Source organism: Exophiala dermatitidis, assembly GCF_000230625.1.
Source record: "Exophiala dermatitidis NIH/UT8656 unplaced genomic scaffold supercont1.1, whole genome shotgun sequence".
NCBI lineage: Eukaryota > Fungi > Ascomycota > Eurotiomycetes > Chaetothyriales > Herpotrichiellaceae > Exophiala > Exophiala dermatitidis.
The window spans coordinates 208045-235596 of record NW_008751646.1 but is presented as its reverse complement, the minus strand read 5'-3'; the positions used below and the strand labels follow the sequence as shown (position 1 = coordinate 235596).

The 27552-nt window shown below is 52.5% G+C and overlaps 7 protein-coding genes across 7 annotated transcripts; 2 read left to right on the top strand and 5 right to left on the bottom strand.

Annotated features, from left to right (window-relative positions):
• Positions 1–727: 727 nt before the first annotated feature.
• HMPREF1120_00085 (cytochrome P450, family 51, subfamily A (sterol 14-demethylase)) lies at positions 728–2464 on the bottom strand (the record flags this gene model as incomplete). Its single annotated transcript, XM_009154075.1, has 3 exons — positions 728–1927; positions 1988–2198; positions 2271–2464. 3 exons carry the CDS (start codon positions 2462–2464, stop codon positions 728–730), a joined length of 1605 nt encoding a protein of 534 aa, XP_009152323.1.
• Positions 2465–3742: 1278 nt separating this feature from the next.
• On the bottom strand, positions 3743–6101 carry HMPREF1120_00084 (uncharacterized protein; the record flags this gene model as incomplete). The annotated part of the gene is made up of 2 exons (XM_009154074.1): positions 3743–5587; positions 5637–6101. The coding sequence occupies 2 exons, from the start codon at positions 6099–6101 to the stop codon at positions 3743–3745; spliced, it is 2310 nt and encodes a 769-aa protein (XP_009152322.1).
• Positions 6102–7816: 1715 nt separating this feature from the next.
• HMPREF1120_00083 (uncharacterized protein) lies at positions 7817–8440 on the bottom strand (the record flags this gene model as incomplete). Its single annotated transcript, XM_009154073.1, has 1 exon — positions 7817–8440. One exon carries the CDS (start codon positions 8438–8440, stop codon positions 7817–7819), a length of 624 nt encoding a protein of 207 aa, XP_009152321.1.
• A 1691-nt stretch (positions 8441–10131) lies between these two features.
• HMPREF1120_00082 (glycerol-3-phosphate dehydrogenase (NAD+)) lies at positions 10132–11931 on the top strand. Its single transcript, XM_009154072.1, has 2 exons — positions 10132–10420; positions 10469–11931. Exons 1-2 carry the CDS (start codon positions 10236–10238, stop codon positions 11676–11678), a joined length of 1395 nt encoding a protein of 464 aa, XP_009152320.1. The 5' UTR covers positions 10132–10235; the 3' UTR covers positions 11679–11931.
• A 430-nt stretch (positions 11932–12361) lies between these two features.
• On the top strand, positions 12362–13795 carry HMPREF1120_00081 (molybdopterin biosynthesis protein MoeB; the record flags this gene model as incomplete). Its single annotated transcript, XM_009154071.1, has 1 exon — positions 12362–13795. One exon carries the CDS (start codon positions 12362–12364, stop codon positions 13793–13795), a length of 1434 nt encoding a protein of 477 aa, XP_009152319.1.
• Positions 13796–14825: 1030 nt separating this feature from the next.
• Positions 14826–15413, bottom strand: HMPREF1120_00080 (uncharacterized protein; the record flags this gene model as incomplete). Its single annotated transcript, XM_009154070.1, has 2 exons — positions 14826–15272; positions 15369–15413. 2 exons carry the CDS (start codon positions 15411–15413, stop codon positions 14826–14828), a joined length of 492 nt encoding a protein of 163 aa, XP_009152318.1.
• A 1888-nt stretch (positions 15414–17301) lies between these two features.
• On the bottom strand, positions 17302–23115 carry HMPREF1120_00079 (uncharacterized protein; the record flags this gene model as incomplete). Its single annotated transcript, XM_009154069.1, has 1 exon — positions 17302–23115. One exon carries the CDS (start codon positions 23113–23115, stop codon positions 17302–17304), a length of 5814 nt encoding a protein of 1937 aa, XP_009152317.1.
• Between the last annotated feature and the right edge of the window lie 4437 nt (positions 23116–27552).

Below are 27552 nucleotides of genomic sequence, written 5' to 3'. Positions count from 1 at the left end.
TCCCAGCTTCCCTGTCTGAACTGCATCCCACTGCCATTCCCAGTTCAGTGAAATGGGCCCGGGCAACGAACGACTTCTCGTAGGAAAGTTCTAGTAGTCCTAGTAGTGCGACGGACATGGACGCGGAGTTCGGACGAAATATCAAGCCGTCTCTGTCGTCAAAAGTTTGTCAACCCGACATGCAGCATGGACAGGGACCACTAGTACACTGCAGGGGTTTCACCGCGGACGCCGTTCAGTTCACTGGCAGCCTGATGATGAGTTCGCTCACATTCAAGGTTGGGTCAATTGATGCGAAGCGAAGAGACAGCCCGGTGTTGTGTGGATCCCGGAGCGTTGCGAGCGGACGATGATCACGCTTGTTTTGCCATGCAGTCTTCTTTACAGAAGTACGATTCCCGGACTAGGGAGTAGCGATTGATCGACCAGCAAGACTCCATAAACCAATATGACATTCGGTGTACAACATACTTTCACACATTTCATAAACACCTGCTAGTATTGTGCCTACTAGTAGCAAGGTAACTCAGGTACTTCAGTAGTCCTACAAGGAGATCATGTGTGGATGGGATGGTTCATTAATAAGGTATGTACCCGTTACCCGTACAGTATAGGTAGAGGTACCCAGTCTATCGCGTCTTCCAGTTCCTACAACGCCAACTTGTAACACCATGCAAATGCCAGTGGCCCCACAAGCGTTTTCTCTATTTCTCGCTTTTCAGGTTGCCTAAGCCTTTTCCGACCTCTTCTCAAACTCCACCACCGCAGGCGCAATCGGTCTCGAGAACAAACTGGAATAGTCCGTCGGGACGAGATCTTTGCCGGGCAGATTGCGGAACTTGACGTATCTGACCATGGTGGCCAACACCGTGCCCAGCTGGACATAGGCAAACTGTTCTCCAATGCAGCGATGTCGTCCCGCCCCAAAAGGCAAATAAGGCGACGACGCACCTTTGCTGATCATGCCAAACCCATAATCCTCAAACTCCTCCTTGTCCAGGTCTGAGCGGTTGTAAGACAACTCGTGGCCCTCGTCCCATCGATGCGGCTCCCACAGCATCGGTTCCGGGAAGTACTGCTGTTCGCGAGAGGTGACTCCGGGAGCCGCCATCAGCGTGTGACTCGTGGGGACCTGATACGTTTTGGTCGAGGTCGACGTCTCGGCCACAATGGTCAACGGCGATTTCACCTTGCGCATAATGCTGTGAATAGGCGAGTGCAGCCGCAGGGTCTCCTTGACCACTTTGCTGTGCAGCGTCAACTTTTGCAACGACTCGTACGTCAACGGAGGCAGGTCTTCTCCCAACACCTTCTTCTGTTCCTCCAGCAACTCCTCTTGAATGTCCGGCCGCGTCGCTAGCCTCAACAGGATCCAGCTCGAGGTCGACGACGATGAGTGCTGGCCCGCCATGAGCAAGGCAATCATCATGTGGGCCACTTCCTTGTCCGACACCGGTGTGCCGTCCTTGTACACACAGCCCATCAGGTTCCAGATCATGTCCTCTTCACCTTCCTCTCGCTTGCCGCCGGCAGCCCGTCGTTGCTTGATGATCTCCATATACGTTTCGGTCATCTTCTTCTGCGCGCGATCACGCTTGCGGTTGTGCGGCAATGGAGCCCACGGAAGCATGAAATTAATCGGCGCAAAGCCCATGTCCAGATCGTGATACAAGTCGGCAAAAGTCGAGTCAAACTTCTCCCGCACTTCCTTTCCTTGCAAAGACCGCGATGCCGTGTAGATGGTCAACTCGGCCATGGCTGGCACAATGTCCACAGTGCCCGACTGACCGCGGAAAGCGGCCGAATTTTGAATAAACTGTTTCGTCTCGTACGAGATCAGATCCACGTATGTTTTGAACGCATCCATCGTCAGGCCGAATTTGACAAACTTCTTCTGCTCCATCAATTTCGAGTTGTCACAATCGTACTGTATGGATGGTCAGATTATGCGCCCAGGAACAACCTTCTGCGTTGGAAGTCAACTTACCACCACGCCTTCGCCAAATACAGGTGTGGTCAACCCAGTGTAGACTTCCTCCGCATTGACATCCTTCAGCTTTCCATTCAAGATGAATTCGTTCCCTTTTGTGCCCAAGCAGACCGTGACCTTCCGCCCAAGGAGGATGAAAGTGAAGACGTCGCCGTACTTCTGTTTGCACGTAAAGAAGAAGTCGTACGGGTCCATGCCATACCAGATGCTGGAAATGTATCTGTCAGCTAACACCCCTCTTTCCGCTTGCGCGCAGAATTATACACATGGCATGACTTACGTGCTGCCAATGAGCGGAAACCACGAAAACACCTCCGGCGGCTCATTCTTGTTCTTGAAGAGTAACTGCCTTCCCACATGCAGAATCACCGAAAGTCCCACGAGCGCCGCGAAACCAAGCAGAACGAGCTGATAAACGGGGAGGGTCTGGACCAGACGGTCCAAGGGCACCGCGACTGTCGTAAGAAGGCCCATTGTCACGGTTGTCTTATTTCGATGTAACGGCCGCTAATGATAGGACTGCGGGAATAACGGGGGTGGTCGTACTTCGGCCTCCAGTCGCGGTCGTAGCCAGGCTGTCGAAAGATGTCGCAAGTGTTATGATGTCGGGTAGCCGGATAAATATGGATGGATAGAGCAAATGAGTGTCCCCTATACTGTGTTGTAGGGCATAGAGTGGCAGAATGCGGCGTGTGTGTCGTCTTCCGCGGAGAGTAGGATGCGACAAGTAGCGATAGGACGAAATCGAGGGGACGAGGCGAGATAGATAGGAAGGGATGGAGGCAGAAATGAGGACTAGAGTGAGGGTCGCCAAAAGAATGAAAAGAGCCCGTCAAGTGCTGTAGCCACCCAGATATGATGTGATGACGATCACCGACACCGAGAGTTGTTTGGAAGCCCAGGTGCGAGCGAGTTGCGAAGTCTCGGAGGCCAGAAACTGGCACTGCAACGGCACTGACAGGCAAATAAAAAAGATATTGCCTTCCAGGGACGCGACGCCGGCGATTGGTGGAGCGGGTGCCAATGGGGATTCTCAAAGCTGCACTAACAATCTAGCCAGACCCTGTCCGCCGTCTGATTGGGACTGTCGCTGGCATAGCACTGCACTACGCCGCATCGGTCAGCCTGGAAGATGCCATCCGAATCGAGCCACCACGGAGGCACCTCAACGGAGGCTTGACACGCCCGCAGTTCCTCCACCGCAGCTGTTCTAAATTGCCTGCAAGTTATATCAGGGGGATAAACACCACCACTGCATCGAGAATTTCTACAGTCAGGCCACATTCACAGACTTGACCCTCCCGCTGCCTGGACTCTCGCACCACCATATCAGTTAGTAGTATTACGACTTCTCAGGTCCCTCACCACTGCAGTGCATCGCGATTCTCCTTGCACCAATGGCTGACATATGGGTTAAATTACTCTCCCCTTTTGTGATGTGCTCCGCCATGCAAATAACGAGTGCTGGTTTGATTTGGTCCGTTGGATTGTGGTAACCCAAAGTCTGGGTTTTCTCCTCAATACTACAGATATGATTCTTCATAACCAGCATCCCTGCCATGGCATTTGCCATTGCTCAGATAAACAGTCCTAACCGCCATATTGATATACTGTCATGATCCATCTCGTACACTGTTCGTACTATCGCAATCGTCATATACGACTCCCATTCGTCGTAGCAAGAATCAGACATTCCTCCAGCGCCGTCGCTGTACAAAGACAAAAGCAAAACATAACACAAAGCCGCCCAGGTCAACGCTCGTATTGTGGCAACTCAGCTCCATCATGGTCATGGTTCAGGGTTTGCACATTATACTCATCCTGCTCATGGATGATGGGTGCACTTGGCACAGACGCCGAAGGTGCTGTACTGCTCGAGCCCTGTCCATCACTTTCTTGGGGTGGTGCACTCGCTTGTGCTAAAAGCCGCCGTCGTTCAAGTTCTTGTTTGTCATCCGTGGATTGACCCTCACCACGCAAAGAGCTCGCCGTCGGAGGTGGCGTTGGGTAAGCCCGGATTGTGTCGCCTGACCTCGCCGAAGCTGTAGAGGCCGCTGGATACAGAGGCGAGGAGGTGATATGGCCATCAGGGTGGCCCCTATTATCTTCGTGCGGCCCATTTGGTGGGATCAGCGGCGCAGAAGGCTGATATGATACATCGTGGCTGTGGGAGGCCTCGCCTTCTGGCGGAGGTTGACTGGGGAACAGCAATTGTTCTTGTCGTCGGAGTCGCGTCTTCTCATCGACCTCCTCTTCATGGGGTTCCGGAGGCGGGATTGGTTCGTGACTAGTAGTCGGGTGGCGGTGATAATGGCTGGGATTGAACGTGTAGTCATGTCCGTTGTTGTACTCGTAGTGCTGATCATGATAGTACGGATATCCCCACTGGTCATAGTACTGACCATCATATCCCGGACTCTGAATGTTCTGGTCATTCCAGCTTTCCTCTGCCCATTGTTCCGTCGGCTCGACGGGAACTTCGGTTTGTTTAGTCTGTTTCTTCCCCCTCCTACTGTCCTGATTGCCAACCACGAGCGACATCTCGAAAGTCACGACACTTTTGGTCCGACGGAGCTGCGTTGTATCCAAGATCGTATGCGACCAATCGTTCGTCAACTGGTTGCCGCTTTGCAAACTGTGGCTGAAAACCGGGTCACTGGACGTTAGACGGGGCCATAGCCGCGTTTCGCCCAACTTCCCAAAAAGGTCCACGACGACCTCGACATGATAGGTGAAGGATATCATGCCCCCGGGAACGTTGGCGATGGTGGGAAAGGCAGTATCGGGAACTTTGAGCGAAGTGGTGATATCAGCGGTCATTGTTGCTGGGTTGACTATCATCATAGTGGAAGACTGAGCCAGGTCCTTCCGGAATACGCTGCTTGGCGAGGCATTCGCAAAGTATAATCCTCCCAAACCCGTGCGTGACTTGGGGTAGACGTCTTCATACTCGGCTTTGTTGTCCTTGCCAGGTTTCGCCAAAGGAATGGCAGGATGCATATCCACCCTGCCTTGTCGATATAGAGTTGCAATAATCATGCCTCTTACATCAGACTTGGTGTGGGTAACCGAAACTCGGATGGGAATAGTATCTCCCGGAAGAGCGCCGTGCCGCGGAAGCTCTGCAGTTGCAGTGATTGTGTGCGCCGAAGAAGAGGTGGTATTGCTCCGTGAATCGCTGGTCCGGGGGCTCGTCCTTTTTGTCTGTGATTCTCCATTGACCGCCTGAGAACTATGAGTGCTGGGAGTCGTGGTGCTGGTCTGGACCGTATCTTCACTTGGGGCCGGGCTGAGCGGAGGGTTCCCGATGGAATTAGTGCTCCGACTGATCGTACTGTTCTGAGTGTTATTTCGAGTCAAAAGACCAGGTCCGGTACCGGCCGTGTTTGGTGTGGTAGAGGCTGGCTTGACAACCTTGACCTTTCCCCGCCGAGAGACAGGTTCCAAGGTGACAACCCGGGATTTTGGCGAGTACATCACGCCAATGTCAATGCGATCCTGAAACTTGACTTTGACGCTGCGGCTCACTGTCGGGCTAATTGTAGTCGGTCGAGTGACCGTGGCCGTAAGCATGTAACAGATGGTGCCTCGTTCAAACTATCACCGATGTCAGCACGGGCACAGAGCCGAAACTGGATGGACCTACATCAATGGTGCTTGGTAGGTCAGCCTCGGGAAAAGGGACCTCAAACGCGAACTTGTAGACATGCTTCTTTAGAAAACCAGTCCCACACAGAACCTGCTCGTATTGGAAGAGAGAGGCTAGCCCATTCCCATGGTATTGGAATCCCATATTTCCCTTCCCGGTAACGAGACCTTCCGGCGCCGGCAAGACTCCATCGCCTGGAGCTATTTGGTGTTTGTAGACTTTGGCATATCCATGGAGCGAGATCACCAGGTGTGTAATATCGAAGCCTTTCAACACCGATAGTGTAACATGTCCCTTCACTGTCTGACCGGGTGAATAGACGCGGAAGGGATCTTCGGGTTCGATGACCAGGTCGAACATATTCCGTGCATGTTTTCCCAATGAGCTGGAAAAATATGAGAGAATGGAGCGCGGACGAGGCACGGCTGGATTGGGACTCGTGAGAAGTGACTCGAGAGGCATCGCCGTGAGGATTCGAGCCATTCAATGCTATAAGGGTGGTATAATCCAAAGCATCGCGATCAACAAAGGTCTCGGGGATGACGTCTCGATAAGCACGACCGATATGGCGGTGGTCAACAGGTATTGAGGTGGCTTAGTCGTTGCGATGGTTGCGGCTGATGTGGAATACTGTCAGCTGGAATGAGCCTTGCAGGGCCGCGTGTCGTTACACGAGCAGGAAGTACGACTAGGAGGTGGTGTGCATATAGCCCATACCTGGTCGACAACACCTCAATCCTGCCAGTCAAGGTTGTCGCGTCAGAGAACACTGGGAGAGACTCGTAGGCGTTTCGCGGGAGCGGCGGCGGAACGCGGAGGTCACACACATCCAGTGGTTGACCAGCGACCGCGAAAGAATGCTTCCAGAGGTTATGCGTCTTAGCGATGCCAATTGGGATACAGTACTGCCTTAGTAGGCCAACACTGTTCTGTGCAGTGATTCGAGACGACTTGCGATCCGAAAGGCCAAGCTTTGGTGAAGGTGGTATAGAACCACTGGCTCGGTGATGGAAGAACGGAGATGGAGAATGCAGTCGAGGCTTGTCTCTGCGCTGCGGTGCAAGCTTCAATGCTTGGCGGATCGAGGCTTGGAAACACCCGGCACTTCGCTGAGCTGACGAGTGCGACAGGGGGGATTGGGGCCAGTAGGCGAACGTCCGGGAGGTAAAGTGCGCCTAGGTGGTTGACCTAGGTACCTACCTAGGTACATATATGGTACTGTAGTATCCCAGTTCCCATCTATCATCGATGACGAAGCAGACATACCGATTAACACTGTCATTCTTTATATACACCTACTATACTGTTCAGTGGTAGTAGGGCAGATCACTCAGGTATCAGGTGTCGACGAAGCGATAGCGAGCACTTCCAGGTGCGGGTGTCGGACGGTGAGTTCAGCGGGCACCTGGCTGGAATCTGGAGGGAATCTGGAGGGGGCAACGCCGAACTCAGGCTGGCACTTGGTGACACCTGAGCTAGTGCTAGTAAGGGCTACCTTAGGTACCTAGCGGTACCCGCTGGTAAAAAGGTCCCGCTCAGTCTCCGTCTGTCCGTCTGATCTCGATAATAATCACGGGCACGGCGCCACTATACGATGTGATTAAGGGACTGCTCCCAGTGTCATGGCAGGGAGCAAGTTGAGCTGAGGGAATACTAGGATTTGGGTCATCTCACCCTCGAGTAATGAATCATGCCGTCTAACTCAAAGCGAAGTGGCTATCAGTGCTGTATAATTGTAGGTAGGTATGCAGTAGGCGCTGGAGCAAAGTCCAAGGTACTTGTTCTGTTCACATTTTCCAGTGATCTTCAAGTTGAAGTTCTGCACAAATACTGTAGATCGATGACAATCAGCCTGTCCTGATCTCCAGTAAGTCGCCGTAGCAGCTCGTTCTGAGCCATCCCTGCCATGCTACCTCGGCAACTCGAGTCTGCTTCTATGCGACGGACGCATAAGCTTTCCGCCATGAAACTCGGCCATGAAGCTCCTCCTCCGCCACTTGCCTTGCATTGCAATAACATGATGCCTTGGAGCCATGGCGGCCCCGGGCTGGATGTTGCTATCGTGAATCTCGAGGCATTGCGCCCCTGGTCAACGCACTTGATGCAAGAAATGTCCTGAAACCAGTTGTAATGGGAAGTTCTGCTGGTATGAACCCGCTTTGGTGTCTCTTCCAGATTCACTGTCTCCGTCGTTTCATGGGCGATTCATCATCCTCAGCACTGTCTTCGTCCGATGTGCTCTTCGGCCTTGCCGGCCTTTTCACCCTGCCTTGCACCTGATGCTGGACCATTTTACTTTCTTCCAAGCCTTGCTCCAAGCCTTCTGGTTCCACGAACACCATGTCTCCGTTCTCACCTAAGGCACCCCTTACTGCTTCCTCCAAAAGAATGCCTACCGCAATGAGGGCCGTCTCGTCGAGAGAATGATAGTCATATCTACTCCTCTCCCGCGTGGCGCAGCTGTAAAAGTCTGACGCATAGGCATGCACCGCTTTCAGCAATTCGGAGTCTGGCAATTTCTCACTGCTGGGAAGATCGCCTACTGCGTCGTAGGAATCAAGAATGCGTTGCGCTGGAATTCGCGTACTGCGCAGCAAGACATCCTCTGGCGCCAGTGGCAGAACATTCTGAGATCGGCTTTGTTCCTCGGTCAGAAATCCATTCTGCCCTACTCTCCCTGCAACCACATCGTATAGAGAAACCGGCCGCTGAGTTCTGTGATTTGAGGTCTGCTGCCCTGCCGTGTCTATCGGCGATTTCTGATATTCTTTGTCCTTGGATGTCTTGTTTTCAATCTCCATTGCGCCAGCTTCCACTGGCTGCTGGATTAGATCTTAGTTTCAAGTAACTCCAGAAATAAGCAAGCGAAGGAAAGCCATCGCCTATGCGTATGGCTGTTCGCATTAGCTTTACTGAAGTGAGGATAGGACGTATACAAGTAACAGGACTAGATGATAGCAGGATTTGAGATTTTAGACATTGGTAAACAGGACACGGGGTGCTCAGCGCCAAGTCTCCGGCAAGGCGCGGTTTTTTACCACTTCAGGTTTAGTGCCCTTGGTGGTGCAGCCTTGTGCCATCAGCACCTTGAAAAAGTATCTATAGACCTGGTCCCTAGGTCGGTACTTTAGGTTGATCTTCAGGCTGCAAGAAGTGGTCAGAGCCATCGTAACGTCGCCCTCCTCCACCATCAATCCGATCACATTGAGCCATGCTGGTCCGGAAATAGTTTCATTTCGAGAAAGCTCCACTCGCTGATACGGCGCCTGAAGTGCTACCACAAGTAGTTGGAAGCTGAAAGGATGTGATACTGGCAGGCTTCAGGAACTTTGGACCACAATTCCAAATGAGGGCACCATCTGACATTTGGGCTTCCGCTTGAACAGAGCCATTGCAGAACATAGCATTGTTGATAGTCAACGCGGCTACAACATTCGCTTCGCCGCCACAGTCATGGGACGCTGCGAAGCAACTTTTCACTTTCTCAACATATGCGCAATTAGTGCAGATGCAGGCACGGAACAGCGTTTTGTCGGTGCTGAAGTTGTCGCAGTTGGTCACAGATGTCAGCAGCGCATCGCCGAAACATTGCTGTCCACAAGCTGGCAGCATACCCCAGCCAGTGTATTGGCCGTCCACAATGTTGAATGCAAACATGAGGAGGTATCCGGGAATAATCGAGGACTTGTAAAGAAGCATCAGCGTGATTTCTGCACGGCCCTGGCTCGAGCTGTTTAGGACTCAATCGTAGTGGTTAGTATTGGGCAGTCAAGTCCTAGCGAGATACGAGAACCACTCTGGTCAACCACATGGATCCTCACATCGGGAACGGCAATTTTATATCCATTGTGCAAACGGCCTGTTTCACACCTCACTTTCAGCCATCTCAAAGCTCTCGCCACCCCAAGTGATGGCCACGACGGCTTAGAAAGCACGTAACACACCTCGACGTTGGTGCATCAGACGAGCGAAGACTCAGCGCCACGTTGGAGCGTCCATGGACAGCTTGAAGGTCATTTAGGGCTTTTCAACAACGGTGACTGAGGGGAGGGAGGAGCAATATCGTCGGCACAAAGATAGTACTCAGAGCTACCATGTACAGTAGCATGTTAGTGGGTGCAGTACCGAGTGTCTTCTGGCTCCCTCGGCTGCATTGGGAGTGTTCACTTTCATACCGTAGGACACATGTGATTACCTGGAGGACATAGACAAGCAATGGAATTTCGATGTGGACTGGCCGTGGAGATCAGACACATGCAAGTTGTACTTTTGTAAAGAGCTTGGGAAGGCTGTTATCGATAAAGCATGTGCAACATCGATTTGAAGTTGAACCTCGATTCGACCTACTGTACGACCGCAGCCTCGGCGTGGCGCAGCCTTGTGCTCCACGCGGCCGGCGAAATGGCGGGCGCTGTGGCTGACTGTGGCTTGCGTGCGATCTTCAGCTGCCAATGCGCATGAATTGTTTCTTTGGTGTCTGGTACCTGCGTCACGCGCGCAGATTCAACAACCAACATTTTGCCCATTTCCTTTCGTCCTACCCAGCACTTTTCAGCCTGACCCAGGTGCCTTATTCATGTCTGCCTGTTACCTTTGATGCTTTTCTCTTCTTTCTCCAACCTGTGTCTTCGCTCCTTCAGACTTCCCGCCTTCTCTCGCTCCTTCGCCCGTCTTCCCACGCCTGGCCGTCCCCTCATTATGGACGGGGTTCGAGCCAAAATGTCGTCTCTAACGCCTTTCGCCAAAAAGCACAAGGTCACGGTGATTGGCTCTGGCAATTGGTAGGTTTGTTTAGCATCAAGAGAAGCGCGTCGCTCATGATAGTCCAGGGGCTCGACCATTGCGAAGCTCGTCGCAGAGAACACGGCGGAGCACCCCGAACTCTTTGAGCGAGACGTGCAAATGTGGGTATACGAGGAAGAGGTTCAGCTCGACAAGAAGTCAAAACACTACGACGAGAATTCCCCTCTCAGCAAAGGTCCTCAGAAGCTCACGACCCTCATCAACACCTTCCACGAGAATGTCAAATATCTCCCAGGCATTGCTCTTCCCCACAATGTCATCGCCAATCCTTCCCTGACCGACGCGGTCAAGAACTCCAGCGTTCTCATCTTCAACCTTCCCCACCAGTTCATCTTGAACTTATGCAAACAACTCCGCGGCCACATTTTGCCCTTCTCACGGGGAATCTCCTGTATAAAAGGGGTCAATGTCCACGAGTCATCTATCAGTTTATTCTCCGAGACAATTGGTGAGGAGCTAGGGATCTACTGCGGCGCCTTGTCCGGAGCCAACATTGCCAATGAAGTCGCGCAAGAGAAGTTCTCCGAGACCACGATTGCTTATGATCCCCCGCCAATGGACTCACAGTCTCCCACGCCGGCGGCTTCTCAAGGCTCTAGTCCAGTCTCGAGTCAGGTAGATTTGACCAAACTTGTCCACAAAGATGTGTCGGGAAAACCTTCAAAGGTGGTGCTCCGGCCGTTGCCTTCTGAGTACCACCCTTTTGACCACACCACGATCAAAAAGCTTTTCCACCGGAAGTATTTCCACGTTCGGGTGGTGTCCGACGTTGCGGGCGTTTCACTTGGTGGCGCCCTGAAAAACGTTGTCGCGGTGGCGGCTGGGTGGGTTGATGGACTGGGATGGGGAGACAATGCCAAAGCAGCCGTCATGAGAGTTGGACTACTTGAGATGAGGGAGTTTGGCAACAGATTTTTTCCCCACACTGTCCACCCAGACACTTTCACCGTTGAGTCGGCTGGCGTCGCCGATTTGATCACCACCTGCTCTGGTGGCCGAAACCACAAGTGCGCCATGCTGAGTATCCGAGAAGGGAAGCCTATTGAGGAAATCGAGGCCAGAGAGCTGAATGGACAGAAGCTACAAGGAGCCTTGACCGCGGTCGAGGTCCACACTTTTCTGAAGAGCCAAGGCATGGAGAAGGATTTTCCGCTTTTCACGGCAGTGTACAACGTTCTGCAAGGTAATGAGAAGGCGGAGAATCTACCAGATCTGATTGAGCCTGAAGACGAGTAAGTTGGACACAATGATTTCCGGTTGCAACTTTATTTTGCCATGCCATTCCCAATGAGGTCGGTTTCCGCTGGCGACTTGCGACAGTCACTGCCGTCAGCATGATGCGTGATGGTCGGAGATAGCAGCACGAGTTGATGAGTGCTTGAGTGGTCGTGCTGCAGCATCGGGAATACATATTCTGGACGGTTGAGGAGCACGATGGTGACGCGCAAACAGAAGCAGTCAACGTCAATGAACGAATTTCTTTTTCCAATTCTATCTTTGCCTCTGCTGTTCCCATTCTATAACGTATCATTGACTGAGGCGTAGATAGGGCGACCGGCCAATCCACTTCGAACTCCCTACCAACCTCGACCGCTCCCACTCCATCAGCAACTATAGCAGAGACAACAGACAACCAGGAGACATTCTCCCAGGAGAAAACATGTCGGCGCACCGGTAATACGCCCGAGGACAAAGACAAAGACACCAGAGCAGCCAGTTCCGGACCAGCTCAGACCCCTCTACTACCAGCGCCGCCGCTCGCTTCAAGCAGATACAACCGACAGCTCTTGGTACCGCAGCTCCGGGTACAGGGACAAGAAAACCTCCTAAACTCGAAAGTACTGATCATCGGTCTTGGAGGTCTCGGGTCCCCAGCGTCGCTATACCTGGCCGGCGCTGGAGTAGGGACCTTGGGATTCATGGACGGCGACACCGTCGAACTAGGCAACCTGCACCGACAGATTGTTCACACAGAGTCGTCAGCCCACAAAGGACTGTCGAAAGTGGCGTCAGCAGTGGCACGGTGCAAAGAACTCAACTCGGAGATACGGTACGTTACACACGAAGAACGTGCCTCTCCCGACAACATTCTGGAGATTGTCGCGCAGTATGATCTCGTGCTCGATTGTACGGATAACCCAGCAACACGGTATTTGATCTCGGACGCGTGCGTGGTGTTGGACAAGGTTCTAGTCAGTGGCGCCGCGCAGAGAGGCGAGGGCATGCTCGTGGTGCTGAACTCGCCTCCTCGGGCCGGCGCTGCCGACAAAGGACCCTGCTACAGATGCGTTTTCCCGCGTCCGCCGCCTCCAGAAATGGTGCGCGGATGCAGCGAGATTGGAATCTTGGGTCCTGTGGTGGGTGTCATTGGGACTTTGATGGCCGGCGAGGCGATCAAGCTCATTGCCGCGGGAAACCATAAACATGCACCCATGGCAGGCCGGAGCCAGCACCAACAACCATCACCACAAAAACAGCAGCAGCAACACACAATGCTACTATACAACACATACGCCACCGATCCCAAAAGCATGTTTCGCACCGTCGCCATGCGCGGCCGTCGGAAAGACTGTCTGGCATGCGGCGATGACGAGGCATTAGCACTCAAGGGCGTGACTCGAATCACAGCCGACGTCATCAGTCAAGGACGGCTGGATTATCAGGCTTTCTGCGGTGTGGCTGAAGATACCAAGGTACTAGACGAAGAGAACCGCGTGGAAGCGAAACAGTTTTTGCAAGAGATAGAAGAGACGGATGGAAGGAGGCCGAGCATGGTCATTGATGTTCGCGAAGAGCACGAATTCGAACTCGGTGCCAAAGTCCTAGGGAGCGTGAATATTCCCATTTCGCGCATTTTGAGACTCGGCGGCGCGGCGTTTGACGTGTTGAAGTCTCGCGTTGCAGTGGACGACGACGGCGACAACGCTGACGATGGCGTTGACGGCAAGGAGGATCATGATAGTCGAAATGGCGTCGAAAGCCACGATGACGGCCCACTCGAGACTCAACCTGAACCTGAACCTGGGTCTAAATCTCAGCATCGTGGTCCGGATCAAGCTGAACTTGAAGGCCGAGTTGAACGCCGTTCAGTCTATTTTGTCTGTCAGCGCGGGAACGATAGCCAAATTGCGGCGCAGAAGATGATTGATTGGATCCAAAAAGAAGACACGGACGGTACTACTACTGCCAATGGTGATCACGAGGACGAGGCAGCAGATCAGACTCAGACAGAGACACGCGACCCAAAACAGAAGTTGAGGTCCTCTCGACAAGGATGGGGTTGGATCGGTGATGTCAAGGGCGGGTTTGTCGCGATGGAAAAGCATGTCTTCCCTTCAAATCCTCCGAATTGAATTGATTTTGTTTCGAGTCCGGAGTCTTTCGTTCCAGTGACTATGACTACGCTCTGTTGGCGTCATCGTCGGCTCGGACGATATGAGCTCAGCTGTCAGCCGTGAATCTTACCGTCAACGTTAGTGTTGAGTGCTAGTGCTACGTGTGTGTGTACAACTACATCTTGAACAACTCAGGTAATGAATGGTTCAAGTTTCGGAGGTGATCGTCGTCATGTCAGTCATCTCGGGCACTTGAGATGCAAGCAAGGCGTTGGGCGCAAAACCGGGGCGTCAATACCAAGGTAAGAAAATGAATATACCTAGGTATTAGCACGGACATGGGTGGGCCGGGAAATAGTGGCAAGTTCAGTTCGGTTTGCAGGGGATAATAGGTACCTAGTGAAGCTGTACAGACAATTGTACACATCTCGCCATCTGTCTTTTCTCTGTTTGTCTGTGTTTCTAGCTTTCTGTCGGGCTGTCTAACGGGCGGTTCAAGTTCGGGTTTGAAAAGAACACCCAAATTCTGCCTGGACCACTGGCATCCCCCCGCCCTATCATGCCCATGTCATGACCCGTTTTGAAGCTCGTTGTTTCTTCATGTCATTTATTCATATCCATATCTTCGGTTGACCTTTGGCCTGGCATGTTGCAGTATCCGGCTCGAAAAGAGAAGAGAAGCAGAAACGAATTTCCCCTCCTCCGCAAGACCACTGTGCATGCCTGCTTACTTGACTGCCTGGCTGCCTGCCTCAGTAGAGTCAGAGTCAGACCTGGCCCGTTTCTCGCCTGATCTCAGCCTCTAGCTGGTCGGCGAATCTATCCTCGGAGGACTTCTCGATTTCCGAGGGTGCGGCGAGTTACTTAATCTGTAGACACAGAGGACAAAATGTTAGCTGTGATTGGATTTCGAATGCCCTTTTTCCTTCTTGCTCGAAACTCCACATTGTTCAGGAAGCACCAGCAGATACGGCCGACAGAATTTCAGCCAGTCAACCGTTCCTTAGACTGGCTGAAACCGAGACGGGGTGACCAGGGATGGGGAAGCTTACGATCTTCTTCTCTCGCCTTCTCTTCTAAAATCATCAATAATGCGCAACATTTCCTTCCTGCCGGCACTAGCATCAACAGTACGGCCGCCCAAACTCATGCTGACTTTTTCGTGCGTGCGGACCATCAACAGTCTCTTGAGCAGCAGATGTCTCATGTTGAGACAAACAAAGACGCCACAATCGGACGAATTATCCTGCTGCGGACTATCGGCCAATTGGATGAAGCGAAGCGGTTTGTTGATCAACTTGGACAGTTTTTGAGTGACGTAGTGCGCCTCCTGTTGGTTGCCCGGTGGCATCGAGTCATAGTGGAATGCGAAGCCGTCGACAATTGATACAAGCAGCAAGGACCAGTGGGTGCCGCCTTCGGCCACCGTGACTGAGTGGTTGTCGTTGATCGGGAGGAAGATGTGTGTGACGTTGGTGAAGTCGGGGAGAGCGTCCTGTACAAAAAGTGAGACTTGTGTATTCAAAGACGGGGGCTTACCGCTCGAGGTCATTGTGGTCTGCCCAAGCTCGAGGCGGGTTTCCATTCATACCTTTATGGTGTGAGGATCCGGCGTCTGCATCAGCATAAACGACATGGTCGGCCGCAGCAGGATGATGTGCGAGTGTTTGTATTTGGAAAGGTATTCATGTTCCAGGTATCTGTTGCAGCAAGTCAGGTCTTTTGGTCTCTCTCACACAACACTTGTATCTCTCTTTGTTTCTGTCCCGTTCCCGATCATCTTATATCTGATCTGCGGCCTTGGAGGTTCGGGGTGTTATAGCATACTCTTCCCAGAATGCGATCACCTAGAGTATTCACGTGTACGTTAGCTTTGTCTGTCTCTCTTCACACATGCGCCTCGACGGAGGGAATGGAAGAGGGATCCCAACTGACATTATCCGTAAGCCAGTCATTCCTGAGCACAGAAATATCTTCTCTCGTCACTATCGCAGTCTCAGCAAGGGTCCGCGGACGGCCAGGATATCAGTCGAGTACTGACATCGGACATCATAGTCTGTCGCGGTTATAGTTAGTACACATCAGAACTCTCCAAGATCTGACTGCAAGGAACATACAGCTGAGGTACGCGTCTTCTGGCGCAAGCTTGCGAGGCATCCTGATTAGCCACAAAAGGCACACTGCGGGTAGGGTAGGTAACACGCGACAGGTGGTGGTGGTGTTTATGTCCAGCAGACGGTAACCCAGTGTAGGAAGGACTTGAGAAGGACAACAACACCCTTTGTCGCAGGTATGAACGCGCAATTACAGAAGTCGACGTTGACGTCGCAGTAGGAGGTGGGTGGAGGAAGAGACCACTGCGTGTACTGCACTTGATGATTTAGGAGACTGTCGCCGACACACGTACCGATCTTCCCAGGTGCCGACTTATTCGACCGCCAAATGGATGGATGTCAGGCATAGTCCTTGTCCTGCGACTGTTGTGGCTGGATATATCTTCAGAGAGGCAGAGATGGAAAAAGTGGTGCCGTGGAGTGGAAGAGCAATGACGTGGTGGTCGTGTATACACAATCTTAGTGCCTCAGCTGCGGCGGGCGGGTGTTGATCTGATCTATGGTCGCGGTGATATACACACATACACCCTCAACTGACAAGCACAGAAAACAATAGAACAATCAGTGAGCAAGTGAGTGCATCGAGTACAAATTATCTATTCAATCATTCAATCCTATATCGGAGGTATCATCCCTGCGGTCACACAGTCAATTCTCCCAACCCTTCAGCATCCACTTTGTCGAATCTCGCATGCGGGATCCATCGTGTAGTTGAGATGCGGATCTGATCTTGATCTTGATCTCGATCTTGGATTGGAATTGCCCATTCCACGTCCATAGCCTCCAATAGCATTCGCCGGTCACATACAAGTGTATGCCTAAGGCATCCCTAGTATTTGACCATGTCGCATCCTCGCTGCTACACCGACCCTCTCTCTACTACGAGCACATTATACGGGGCCACCCCTCTTTACTATCAGGGGTTATATCACAACACCATCAGGATCATGTCTTGTTGGTCTGTTGCCATCTCTGCTATTCAGCTATCAACAATAGCTAGCTCGTGTGCGATGCTCATCGCTCGTATTGTACATTCATCGTGCTTTTCCTGGTCGTTCGTCCCCCTTCAAGTTTGTGCAAATCCAATCAACGCCTAGTCCAGCCCAGCCCAGCCCCTCCACTCCTTCGCTGAAACGCTGCAAAAGCACTGCTGAATCCTGACCAGGCCTTCCCCTTTGTGTCCCAATTCCTCATGGCGACCGAAACTGTCGTGAAAGTCCAATATGCCTGGCTTTCCCCGCCCAATGCGTGGCTGTACCAAGTCCACCGCAATCAATCCTTTGCCGCACAGCCACGGCGTGTTTTGTCCCGCCTCAGCGGAACTTTCTGTCATACCCAAGAGCTGTTCTCCAATGACACACGGCATGAGTGCGTTGAGACGATGTCTCGTCAACCGTGTACTGGTATGTCTCAGTCGGTCAGTTTCGTGAAATGTTTATTCCAGATCCAGCCAATCTCTCTCGTAGGATCGTCTTGGTTAATGGCGAGCCAGAGTTCTCCTTGTTCGGCAATGACATCAAAGATTTCGCCAGTGACATAAGTCAGGTAGCGGAACCCACCTTGTTGTCGGGACCGGTCGATATTAAATTCGTAGACGCTCGCTGCAGTGAACAAGACCCCCGGTTCTCGGCGGCCATTACCCGGCTCCCGCCCTCCTAGTTCATCACTATCACGTCCCCTCGGAGGTGTCATTGAGAAGATGCTTGCCCCATTCGGATGCGAAAGGTTAGGCTGCGACTGACTGGGTCCAGCGGCTGCCGAATAGAACGTTGACGTCGATGCGTGCCTGGTGTCCATGGGGGACTCGGGTATGATAGGGCCAAGTGAGGGCGAGGGTGCTTCAAGACTCAGCCGAGGAGTTGAACCAAGGGGGTCTTGTGGTTGACCTGGGCTGGTTCCGGGACGAGAAACATTGGTGCTGTTGGCGGTATGAACAGACCCAGCGAAACCGCGACTAGCCATCTCAGGAGTCCTTGGTAGTCGTCCCGAAGTGGCCGAGGTCGCACGAATCCGACCGTTGACGAACGTGAAGGAGCTTCGGTCGCTAGGATCGTCGGGCTGGAAGCCAAGCGGCCCTCCACTGGTGCGGAACTGTTGCTCTCCTAGAGAATACTGGTGAAATTCTTCGCTGCCCGAGACAGATCGTTTGGTCATACTGTTCCACGACGGCTGCCGTGGCGAGTCATCGCTGGCCAAAGTCGATCCAGGAGTCAAAAATGAGACCATATTAACCGCTTCTGCCAGCAGCGAACCATTGCAGATACTCAACGTCAAAGCAGCAGCTTCATGGTAGTCGAAGTCCTCCTGCCATTCCCTGATAATGTCGGCTTCATCGAGTTTGTCCGAGTCAATTTCCATGGCTGCCGACAATTTGCGTTTTACTAGATCCTGCCAAGCGAGGTGGATTTGAACAAGACACCCCTGGCACGAATTCACGAGGTCGGCGGTCGATCTTATCAGCCGTCTCATCCTCTCCTTCGCTTCCAAATTCAGCGCTTCCCATTGCTCCATCCGCTCCGTCATTTTCTTATCGAGCTTTTCGCCCCGATCTTTCTTGTTCTTAAACTGGTTGTAGTCGAGTAGCCTCTTGTCCCGTTTCTGTATCAGACCTTTGGAGTCATCCTTGAACTTAACAAGCATGTCAGCCGTCTTCTGCATCGGCTCCAGGACCCGTCTTGTGACCTGGTTGACATGATCCGGAAGTCCTATGGAATTGATTCCACGGATGACAATGGCGAGTTGGCGGAGCTTGCTCTCGGCTTGCGGGTAGCTGGTATGCCCAACATCGACCCATGCTTCCGCCGCTGCGGCGAGATCGCACATGTCGCCAACAAATTTCTTGATGGCTTCAATGTACAGCTGACAGTCTCGGGCGACCAGGTATAAATGAGCTATGTTGTTATCATACTTGACCTTCAGTTCAGTGTATTCCTGGTCCTCGTACATTTCGTTGATCCCCACATGCTGTCTCAATTTCTCTGCCCGTCGACCGAATGCTTTGGTGAGACCGTTGCGGACATCCGACTCTTTTCGCTTGCGGTTGAGAACTTGATCGACCAGTTCGGTATGCTTTTTGACCTCGTTGATCCGCACATTGACTTCAGTAATTTCGACGGCAGCTCGACGAAGAAAGCTTGCGTCCGGGTGGGTATCCGGAGTCGACTCCAGGAGCTGGTTCAACAGAAGAGGGTACTTTGTGATACGTTGGATCGGCTTGACCAGGAGAGCATCCAGACTCCAAGCATTAGTGATGTCGGTCGAGTTCTCGCTGCATTCCTTGAGCCATTCTCGGACTGCAGATGATGACTGCAAAGCTTCCAGTCTTTTGTTTGCCGCATGGCGCGTCCGAATGTATTCTGTGTAAACCTTTTCCATGTCGCTCATTGAAGCTTCAAAAGCCTGGCCAACTCTGGTGTGTTCATCCTTTTCCGCATCCGTCATGTCCGCCATGACACTGCTGATCGATGCACTTGAGCTTTGCACGGTGGAAATGCGATTGGCGTCCTTTCGACGATCGCTCCTCTCCATGACATAGGCTGGTTTTACCACCTGTTTCAGAAGCCCCAGGAAATCCTTTGAAAACTGTTGGACATGTTCCACGTTTCCAAAGATGATCTTGGTGTCTTCGTCACTGATGGCCGCAACAGCGGTCTGTTTGTAGATGTCGCACAGTACTCTCATGTCTCGCTCGTACGTGTATTCTGTATCTACCAACTCTTTGAGTATGTGTCGCCTCTTGTTTAGACGGCGTTGTTCGGGAGTGTTCTCCTCGACAGATGGTCTTGTGCCGCTGGAACCAGATGGCACCAGCTGAGGCTCTGAGCTCGACCGAACTGATACCTGAGACATTGCAGTGAGGGGCCTCGGAAGCGGCACTGTTTGGGATGTCGCCGGCCTGATTCCGGGCTGACTGGAAGTGGAGATCTGCTCGATTGAAGGCATTGCGGCAACTGGAGGGGGTGGCGGTGAATGAGAAGGAGGCCGTGGGATGTCCACACTGTCCTCTACTGGCAGCCTGCTAACTCCACTTCCCACCTCACCATCCCTTCGGTCATTCTGGTCCTGATGCACGTCGGTGGAGGTCGGCTTATCAGAGTCATCTCTTTCTCGGACGATCGAAGGTGCTAGGCCTTGCGTTTGAGTCCCATCCGGCGAGTGAAGAGCAAACTGTAGCCAATTCCCGACCGAGGGCGAGGTGTCTGCAAAGTCTGCCGCACTGTCCAAGCTGGATTTGTATTTGTGGGTTCGATAACTTTGTGGGGGATGTGCAGTAGTAGAAGCTGCGTGACTCTGAACTGAAATTCCCGTCATGTTGCCGGCATTGTCACCCTTGCCATCAGTGAGTTCACCCTCCGCTTCGCCAGACTGGTCCATGTGACCCTGCTCTGAATGGGACCGAGAGTCCTCGCTCAGCTCCCAGTGACTGTGATAATCTTCCAGTTCCTGCAGGCACAAGCGCCTCACTTTGGCTGCATCCACGTGCTCGGCATCAGCCAGGTCTGGTGAAGCTTGGATGATACGATGATAAATACCATCCACCAGCTGCTGGTCGACAACGCCCGAAGGCGTTTGTTGTTGTAGAACGATATTCACTATTGTGTAGGTGTCATATGCCTCGGTCTCACCACCAGAGTCATCCTCAATGCTGGAATGATCAGACAAGGAAGAGGACGCTCTATCTACGCTTCGCTCTCCTTGGACGTCCGAAGGTGCCAGATTGGCGTCAGCTGCCGGCGTCTGATCGGCTTCCGCCTCGTGCTGGTTGCCGATTGATGATGCCCACGAGCTTCGTCCGGTGCTGCTGCGGCGCTCTAGCACAGCATCCATTGTCGAAAGAAACGGCCGATATCCCTTCTCGGCGGCTTCTTCGTCATCAAGGTAAGTGGTCTCGCGAAGCATGAGATTGACCGACATTTCATCAGCATGATCGGATTGTCGACTAGAAGCACGTGCACCCAGGGCTAATGGTGGGCTCGAGGTCTGGCTGCGAAGGGTGCTTATCTGATCAAGAAGAGACTGCCCCCGGTTCTCAGCCCGTAAACCCTCTTCCGGTTCCATGTCAATCATAGTTGCGTCGGTAGCGTCTGTCTTCTCAGTTCCTTGGGTGACGGCAGAGTAAGGGTCCTGCTCAGATTGAACAGGCGGCAACAGATGAGTATCAAGGCTAAACGGTATGTCATCGAGGGTCGTTTCGGCACGTCCCAGTGTTGGAGAGTCCATGTCGTCGCCAGGATGCCGACTGTTGCCTTCGACAACTTTCAAGGCATTCAGAGTAAAGGCACGCTGCTCTTGTGCAGGCCGATTGCCAGATGCATAGAAGGCGTCTTCCTCGGATGTGTCCATGGCTGGATTATTGACCACGACGGCGGGGATTTCTTGTTGCCCACTGATAACCTTGTCGAGTTTGTCGGCCCCTTCAACAGATGCCGACATGCTATTTGTCCGGCTTGTTGAGCTGCCACGTACTCCGCCTTTTCGATCATTCAGATCTTCCCCTTCTTTTGACCTACTCAGTGCTTGAGTGATCCTCAGTCGTCGAGCTTTCAGGTCAATGTCTGTAAGTTCAGGTGGTCTCTGGCGTCGGAACGCTTTCTTGTCAGTTTGTTGTTTAGCCATGATTTCGAACTTTTCGGCCATCTTCGCACGAGACGCTGCAGTAGTCGCAGCGGACACCGGCAATCGTGGCCTCGAGCTTCTCAAAGGCGGCGATATCTTTGGAGGCGGCGCGATGATGTTGGCTCGAAGGGAAGGACTCTTGTTGCCAGGGGTACCTGGCATACCCCGACCACGTTTTCCAGGACTTTTAATCTTGGCAGGAGAGCGTGGTCGGCGCCCTGGACTGGAAGACTTGTGGCCCTCTGATGGTGGAGGCTTTGCCATCGATTGTCCAGCCTCGTGTAAGCGTAGAGGGAGTTGAGAGGTGGACCCAAGACGATCAATGGGAGACGACGCAGCCGAATCAGAAGCTATACGCTGATGCCGAGTACTAATCGGGATCCGTGATTGCGCACTTGGTTGTTCTCTTCCGCCTGTAAGGTTCACTGGAGACGCAGTCTGCCCTTTCAGGTACATTGTCCTGGCTGGCGGCCCCGCAAAATCACTGTTGGCTCGACGGTGTTGAGGAATCGCAGCCCGAGAAGTTTGAAGCTCGGTGTTAGATTGACCTGGTACTTGCCCATATAACCTAGAACCTCCTTGTGCGGGAACTTCACGGTCGTTGGGAGGCATTGGATTCGGACTATGCAAAGGAGAACCTTCTGAACCACGTCGTCGGTGGGCAGTGATTATGCCGTACCCTGCCGCTGGCAATGTGGAGGCTGTTGGAACAACCTCTCCAAATAGTAACTTGCGACTGGCTCCTGGGACTTCCGGGTTGCTCGTCACCTGCGTCAAACGCCCCGACGTCGACTTCGTACTCTGGTGACTGATCTTGTCGTTGTTCTGAGTGCTCATTCCTGGCAAAGATGCATTCCCAGCTCTTCGCGATTCATGCGTTCTCGGCCCTGCTCGTAGACCGTTCCCATAGGAGCGCACTGTGCCCATAGGGGTGTAAGGTGAAGGGCTGGCAGTGCTTGATCCTGGCCGGAGGATTGGGTGGGTGGGTAATGGCGGAACTTCTTCGGATGATGCATCGAAGCGTGCCACTAGGTCCTTGAAAGATGCCTTCCTCGCCCTGAAAGCATTCGGCACCGAAGGAGAAGTTGCAGCCTGATTGGTACTCCAAGATGTATTTGGGTGATGCTGGGTATTCAGAGACAGCTTGCGCGAACCCAAAGAATCTCGGCCGGAGCGTGTGCTGCGGTCATCGTTGGATTGGCTCGAGGCAAAGCTAGACTTTCGTCCAGTAGCAGGAGTATCGTCCTCAGTCTCGAAGGTTGTGGTACGGATGGCTTCTTGGTGTAGGGCAGCCGGAGAGGAACCTGAGAAGGGATCTTGATACTGCCTGTAGAACTCATGGGGATCAAGCGAAGCGGCTTCGTCCCGAGCTTTATCGGATTTCCCGTTTGGATTCGAAGCATTCGGTGCCGAAGGGGTTCTGGAGCGCTGGACTGCAGGCTGTGGGTGTGTGTATGTTGTGGAGGGGAGAAATGCCAAAGATCGGTCCGGGGTCTGCACTTGCGATGGAGAGTTTATGTTCAGATCGGCCAGGTTTGTTTGCGACCGCGATGACTGGCGCCGATGAGAGGCATTATGTGTGTCTTGGTTTGACACAGCGGAAGGCATGTCGTCAGCAGGACAATGGGCTGGATAATGACCCAAGCCTTGATCATACAGAGGCCTTCATGGACTGTGATACCTATCGTGCAAATGCATGGCCCGAGCCCAGCATAATCGCTTATTTGACGCTTCCGCTGTCGCGCTTGGACTTAACAAAGCGTATACCGGTAGTCCTTCTCTTATGCAAAGGGTCAAGGCTGCGCGATAGACAGTTGACAGCAGTGTGACACCGCAGTCTGGGGTCGTTCGGAACGTTCGCTTAGATCGGCAGGGAGGCAAAGCGAGTCGGCTTCAATTGAGCGTGGGTTGAACCTCAGGACTCTTCCTGAAGTTGATATCTCAAGGTGTCTCCAACCAGAAGGGAGTATGATCACGGGTATGTGGGAGGAGTGTAGAATGGGTCTGTCCGACGTGTGCATGTGCTCCTTCACGGCTTAGGTGTACAGTGTGGAAGAAGGTTGGACACAACTGGCGCGACGGTGGGTGAAGATGCGGTGTTGTAAAGGTAAGGGCAACAGCATACGGTATGGTAGAATATGCGGACGCTGGATGATGTTAGGCCGTGGGTTGTCTGCTCTCGTCACGATATGATTTATTGTTGGTGTTCAGAATGGGACGAATGCCGGCAAGCGAGCGAGAGTGGACGGATACAATTATGGTGCACTGCGGTTCAGTTTGTTTAGCAGCAGCGGTTGGCAGTTAGAGCTGGATTAGTGCGCGCTGTGTGCAGGTGCAGCGGCGTTATTTCATGTGGCTCGGTGGATAGCGTGCCATCTTTCAACCTTAAAGTACTAGTATCGGCCTCGCAGTTATTCCACTCCACTGGCATCTCCAGCAAGATCCTGCCTTATGAACCACGAGTATTGTTGAGCTTTTTGGGATACTAATTTTTTACATATCTAAACTGACTGAAAGTTCTAGCGGACTCTGGTCATGGTGAGGTCACAATGCCCATTGTCTGGCATGATTCTGGATCCGACAAAGGACGGCCGGCTAAAACCAGGACCTCAGGCACCAGCGGCGGCAGCAGCATTATTGCCCAAGCACACCTCCGCAGCCTGACAACCACTGCTCTTGGAGCCCAAAGCACTACTACAGCACTACGGATGTTAGGCCTCCTGCATCTCATGCTGCAGTGTTGACACACGTCAGAGCCCCATATAAGATCCCCTAATGATACAATTGCATCAAACTTCACCTGCAAGTCATACAAACATGGGTTCTTGATAGCACGAGTTTAATAAGCCGTTGACAGCTGGAGCAGCCGAGAGATAAAGAAAGCAGCCCATACAGTGCTAGTAGCCTCTATGCCATCTGACGCCGTAATGATCAGCTACTACTAGTAGTAGGCACAGCATTGGATTCTACGATTCCTTTGGCCAGTTTGTCGTTGCAGCTTCCAACTTGCAGTGCTCGAGTTAAAGTGCCGCGACGCGTGCTCACGTTTGCTGCGCGTCACTTGTCTCCCCTCAATCTGCGCCACGCGTTTCGCTTTTGGCCGTTATCGCCAAATATCAAAACATTACCACTGCATACTCCCAGGGTTGCCCTTGTTCTCTTGTCTCAGCTCACCGGGTCTAAAAACATCTCATTTCTCCTGAACTTATATGCTCATGCGAATCATGCTAGTCTATGCCTCCCCTCCATAGCCGCGAATCCTCTAACGGCACGGAAAGCGATTCGAGCTCGATGTCTTGCGGTCATGGCCAGGAAACGCAAACATGTTACTAGTAATGGCAGCGCATCCCATAAGCCCGTTAAACGCCAACGACTTGCGGACCAACAACCTTTATCTGACAAGACATCATCATCTCCACCGTTTCCTGACATACAGCATGGCGTATTATGTTCCTTTTACCCTAAAGTGACTACATTGAGACAGTTCCTCCTCTCCCGGCTACCACCTACATCTCGTGTCCGCCGGCGGAAGGTAAACGCGTTCGGGGATGGCGGCTCAAATTGCTTGCTGGATACTTGCTTAGTAGGGGTGCTAAAAGAGCCGTCGCTTGCGGTCACCAACTCACGGAAAGATGATTTTGTTACGTTCACCCAAACTCAGAATCGATCAGCAGGCACCAATACTGCACGATCACAACCATGTTGCATGACCGAGGTATGCCATCAATTTGGTCTTGCATTGTCAGTGTCAGGCCCTGCTGTTCTAACTCGAAATCAGGTGCTTGAATTCGTCGTGTGGTCGCTCTTCAAAGGACGTTTGCATGCAGGAAAGAGCCCTAATCACATTCTGTGCCATGGTCTACAGGGTGGCGGGGCAGGAAGTGTTCGACAGCATCCCAATGCCAATCTCGAGCAGCTTAAGTCTCGCCCCTGGACCGATATCCCATGGCTCTTAGGCGAAGATGGTGAAGTTATTTTGGCGAGTTTGTTCTTGGACTGTGGCATCTTTACACGGCTCCCTTGCGGTACAGACAACTATTACCAGCTCAGTGGGATTCCACTTTCAGAATTGACTCCGCTTCCTTCAGAGCCAGAACGTTCCCAAAATGTTCCCAAAGCGCTGGAGCAGAGCCTGCAGCTCTCCAACATCCGGTTTGTGAGAAACCGCATATTTTATAACAAACCCTCGCTGAATTGCGATGGAAGAGTCAAGGTAGGGTTACCTCAGGCGCATGTCCTTCAAAGATTTCCGGAAGCTGGCCGACCAGATCATGTCATTCATATTTTGAAATACATCTTCCCACGTCAGCATGGTCTGCACAACGTGTTTACTTCGAAAATCGATCGTACCGAAACTACACAGCAGTTTAAAGACTACACATCTCGAGAACAAGAAATCAATGCGCAGAAGACGAAATCGAAATCTCCGACATGGATTCCACGGCGGTTGCGTGGCGGGGCTTTTCATCTCGTCCGACAGATCCAGCGGCGTCAAGCTAGATGTTCGTATAGCCAACTTCTCAGGCATTACTGTCCTGTCGCCCCTGCGCCTCAAGGCAACCCTTCATATTCGCTTGCATTGAAAGAACCGCAGCACCCTTCGCCTAGTACCGAGGTATTGGTGACTCAGGCCCCCTTGGGTTCCTCCATCCGCTCGGGGCGTGAGCTTCCTGCCATTCAGGACGAGAGCAATTCATCGTTCCTTTTCTATGCGACTCCAGCAGCAAGAGTTTCGGCGTTCTGTCGGTCAGTCATCGCACGAGTATTGCCCAAGAACGCCTTTGGTGAAGGGCCGGACGGTCAGCGGAACTGCGATACGATCATGGCCAGGGTAGATGAATTTATTCAAATGCGGCGGTTTGAAAGTATGACTCTACATAACGTTGTGCAAGGGATCCGATTGAAGCCGATCAAGTGGCTTTCACGCCCGGCGAAACTGGAGCAAAAGACGTCCAAGACAGACCATAACAAGCGCCTCGAGATCTTGCACGAATTCGTGTATTACGTTTTCGACTCACTACTCATCCCCTTAATCCGACACAACTTCTATGTCACCGAGAGCGGCACCAATCGCAACCGGCTATTCTATTTCCGGCACGACGTCTGGCGAAAACTGTCCGCACCTATTTTTGCGACTCTAAAATCCAGCATGTACATGCCCGTGAATCCAAACCAGCTGCGGCAAACGCTACGAACACGGAATCTGGGATATAGCCACGTGCGACTGCTCCCGAAAGAGAAAGGCGCCAGACCAATCACCAACCTCAAACGTCGGCAACTGAAATCAGTGGCGGGGAAAAGGTTCCTAGGAAGCAGCATCAACTCGCAGATGGCTACTGTATCCAGTGTGCTAAATTTTGAGCGAGGGCGTAACGCCTCGCCGTTGGGATCCGCCTTGTTCACCATCCATGACATTCACGGTCGACTTGTACAGTTCAAAAAGACAATACCGCCAGGATCCCGGCTGTATTTCACCAAAGTCGATATTAAATCTTGTTTCGACAGCATACCACAAGAGCACTTGCTACGCATCGTCCGATGTTTGTTCGGAGAGCCATCCTACAGAATGACAAAATACACCCAAGTCAAAGTCGTTGAAGGGGCTGCGCAAAAGGGCAAGAAGCGAGTCCAGCATCGCTACATCGGGATAGCCGGCGCGGGTGATGACAATGCGGTTTTCTCCGAGGCGATAGCGTGCGACATCGCTCTCAAGAAGCGCAGAGTCGTGTTTACAGACACGGGAAATGAAAGACTCGCGGCGCGGAGATTGCTTTTGCAGCTTCTTCAGGAACATGTCGGCAACAACATTGTCAAGATCGGGAGGCAATACTTCAGGCAAACAGCAGGCATTCCGCAGGGGTCCGTGTTAAGCAGCCTCCTGTGCAACTACTTCTATGGCGCCTTTGAACAGAACGAACTGGGCTTTTTGGACTCTCGGTCCAGCTTGCTACTGAGACTGATTGATGACTTTCTCCTGATCACGACCAATGACAGTATTGCGAGACGGTTTCTCGATGTTATGGCTCGCGGGAACGAACAATATGG

Bases quoted from the DNA above. Each gene is read 5' to 3' on its own strand.
- HMPREF1120_00082 (XM_009154072.1), top strand. From the start codon at position 10,236: ATGCTTTTCTCTTCTTTCTCCAACCTGTGTCTTCGCTCCTTCAGACTT. The intron at 10,421-10,468 runs GTAGGTTTGTTT...ATGATAGTCCAG, and splicing joins GTGATTGGCTCTGGCAATTG to GGGCTCGACCATTGCGAAGC.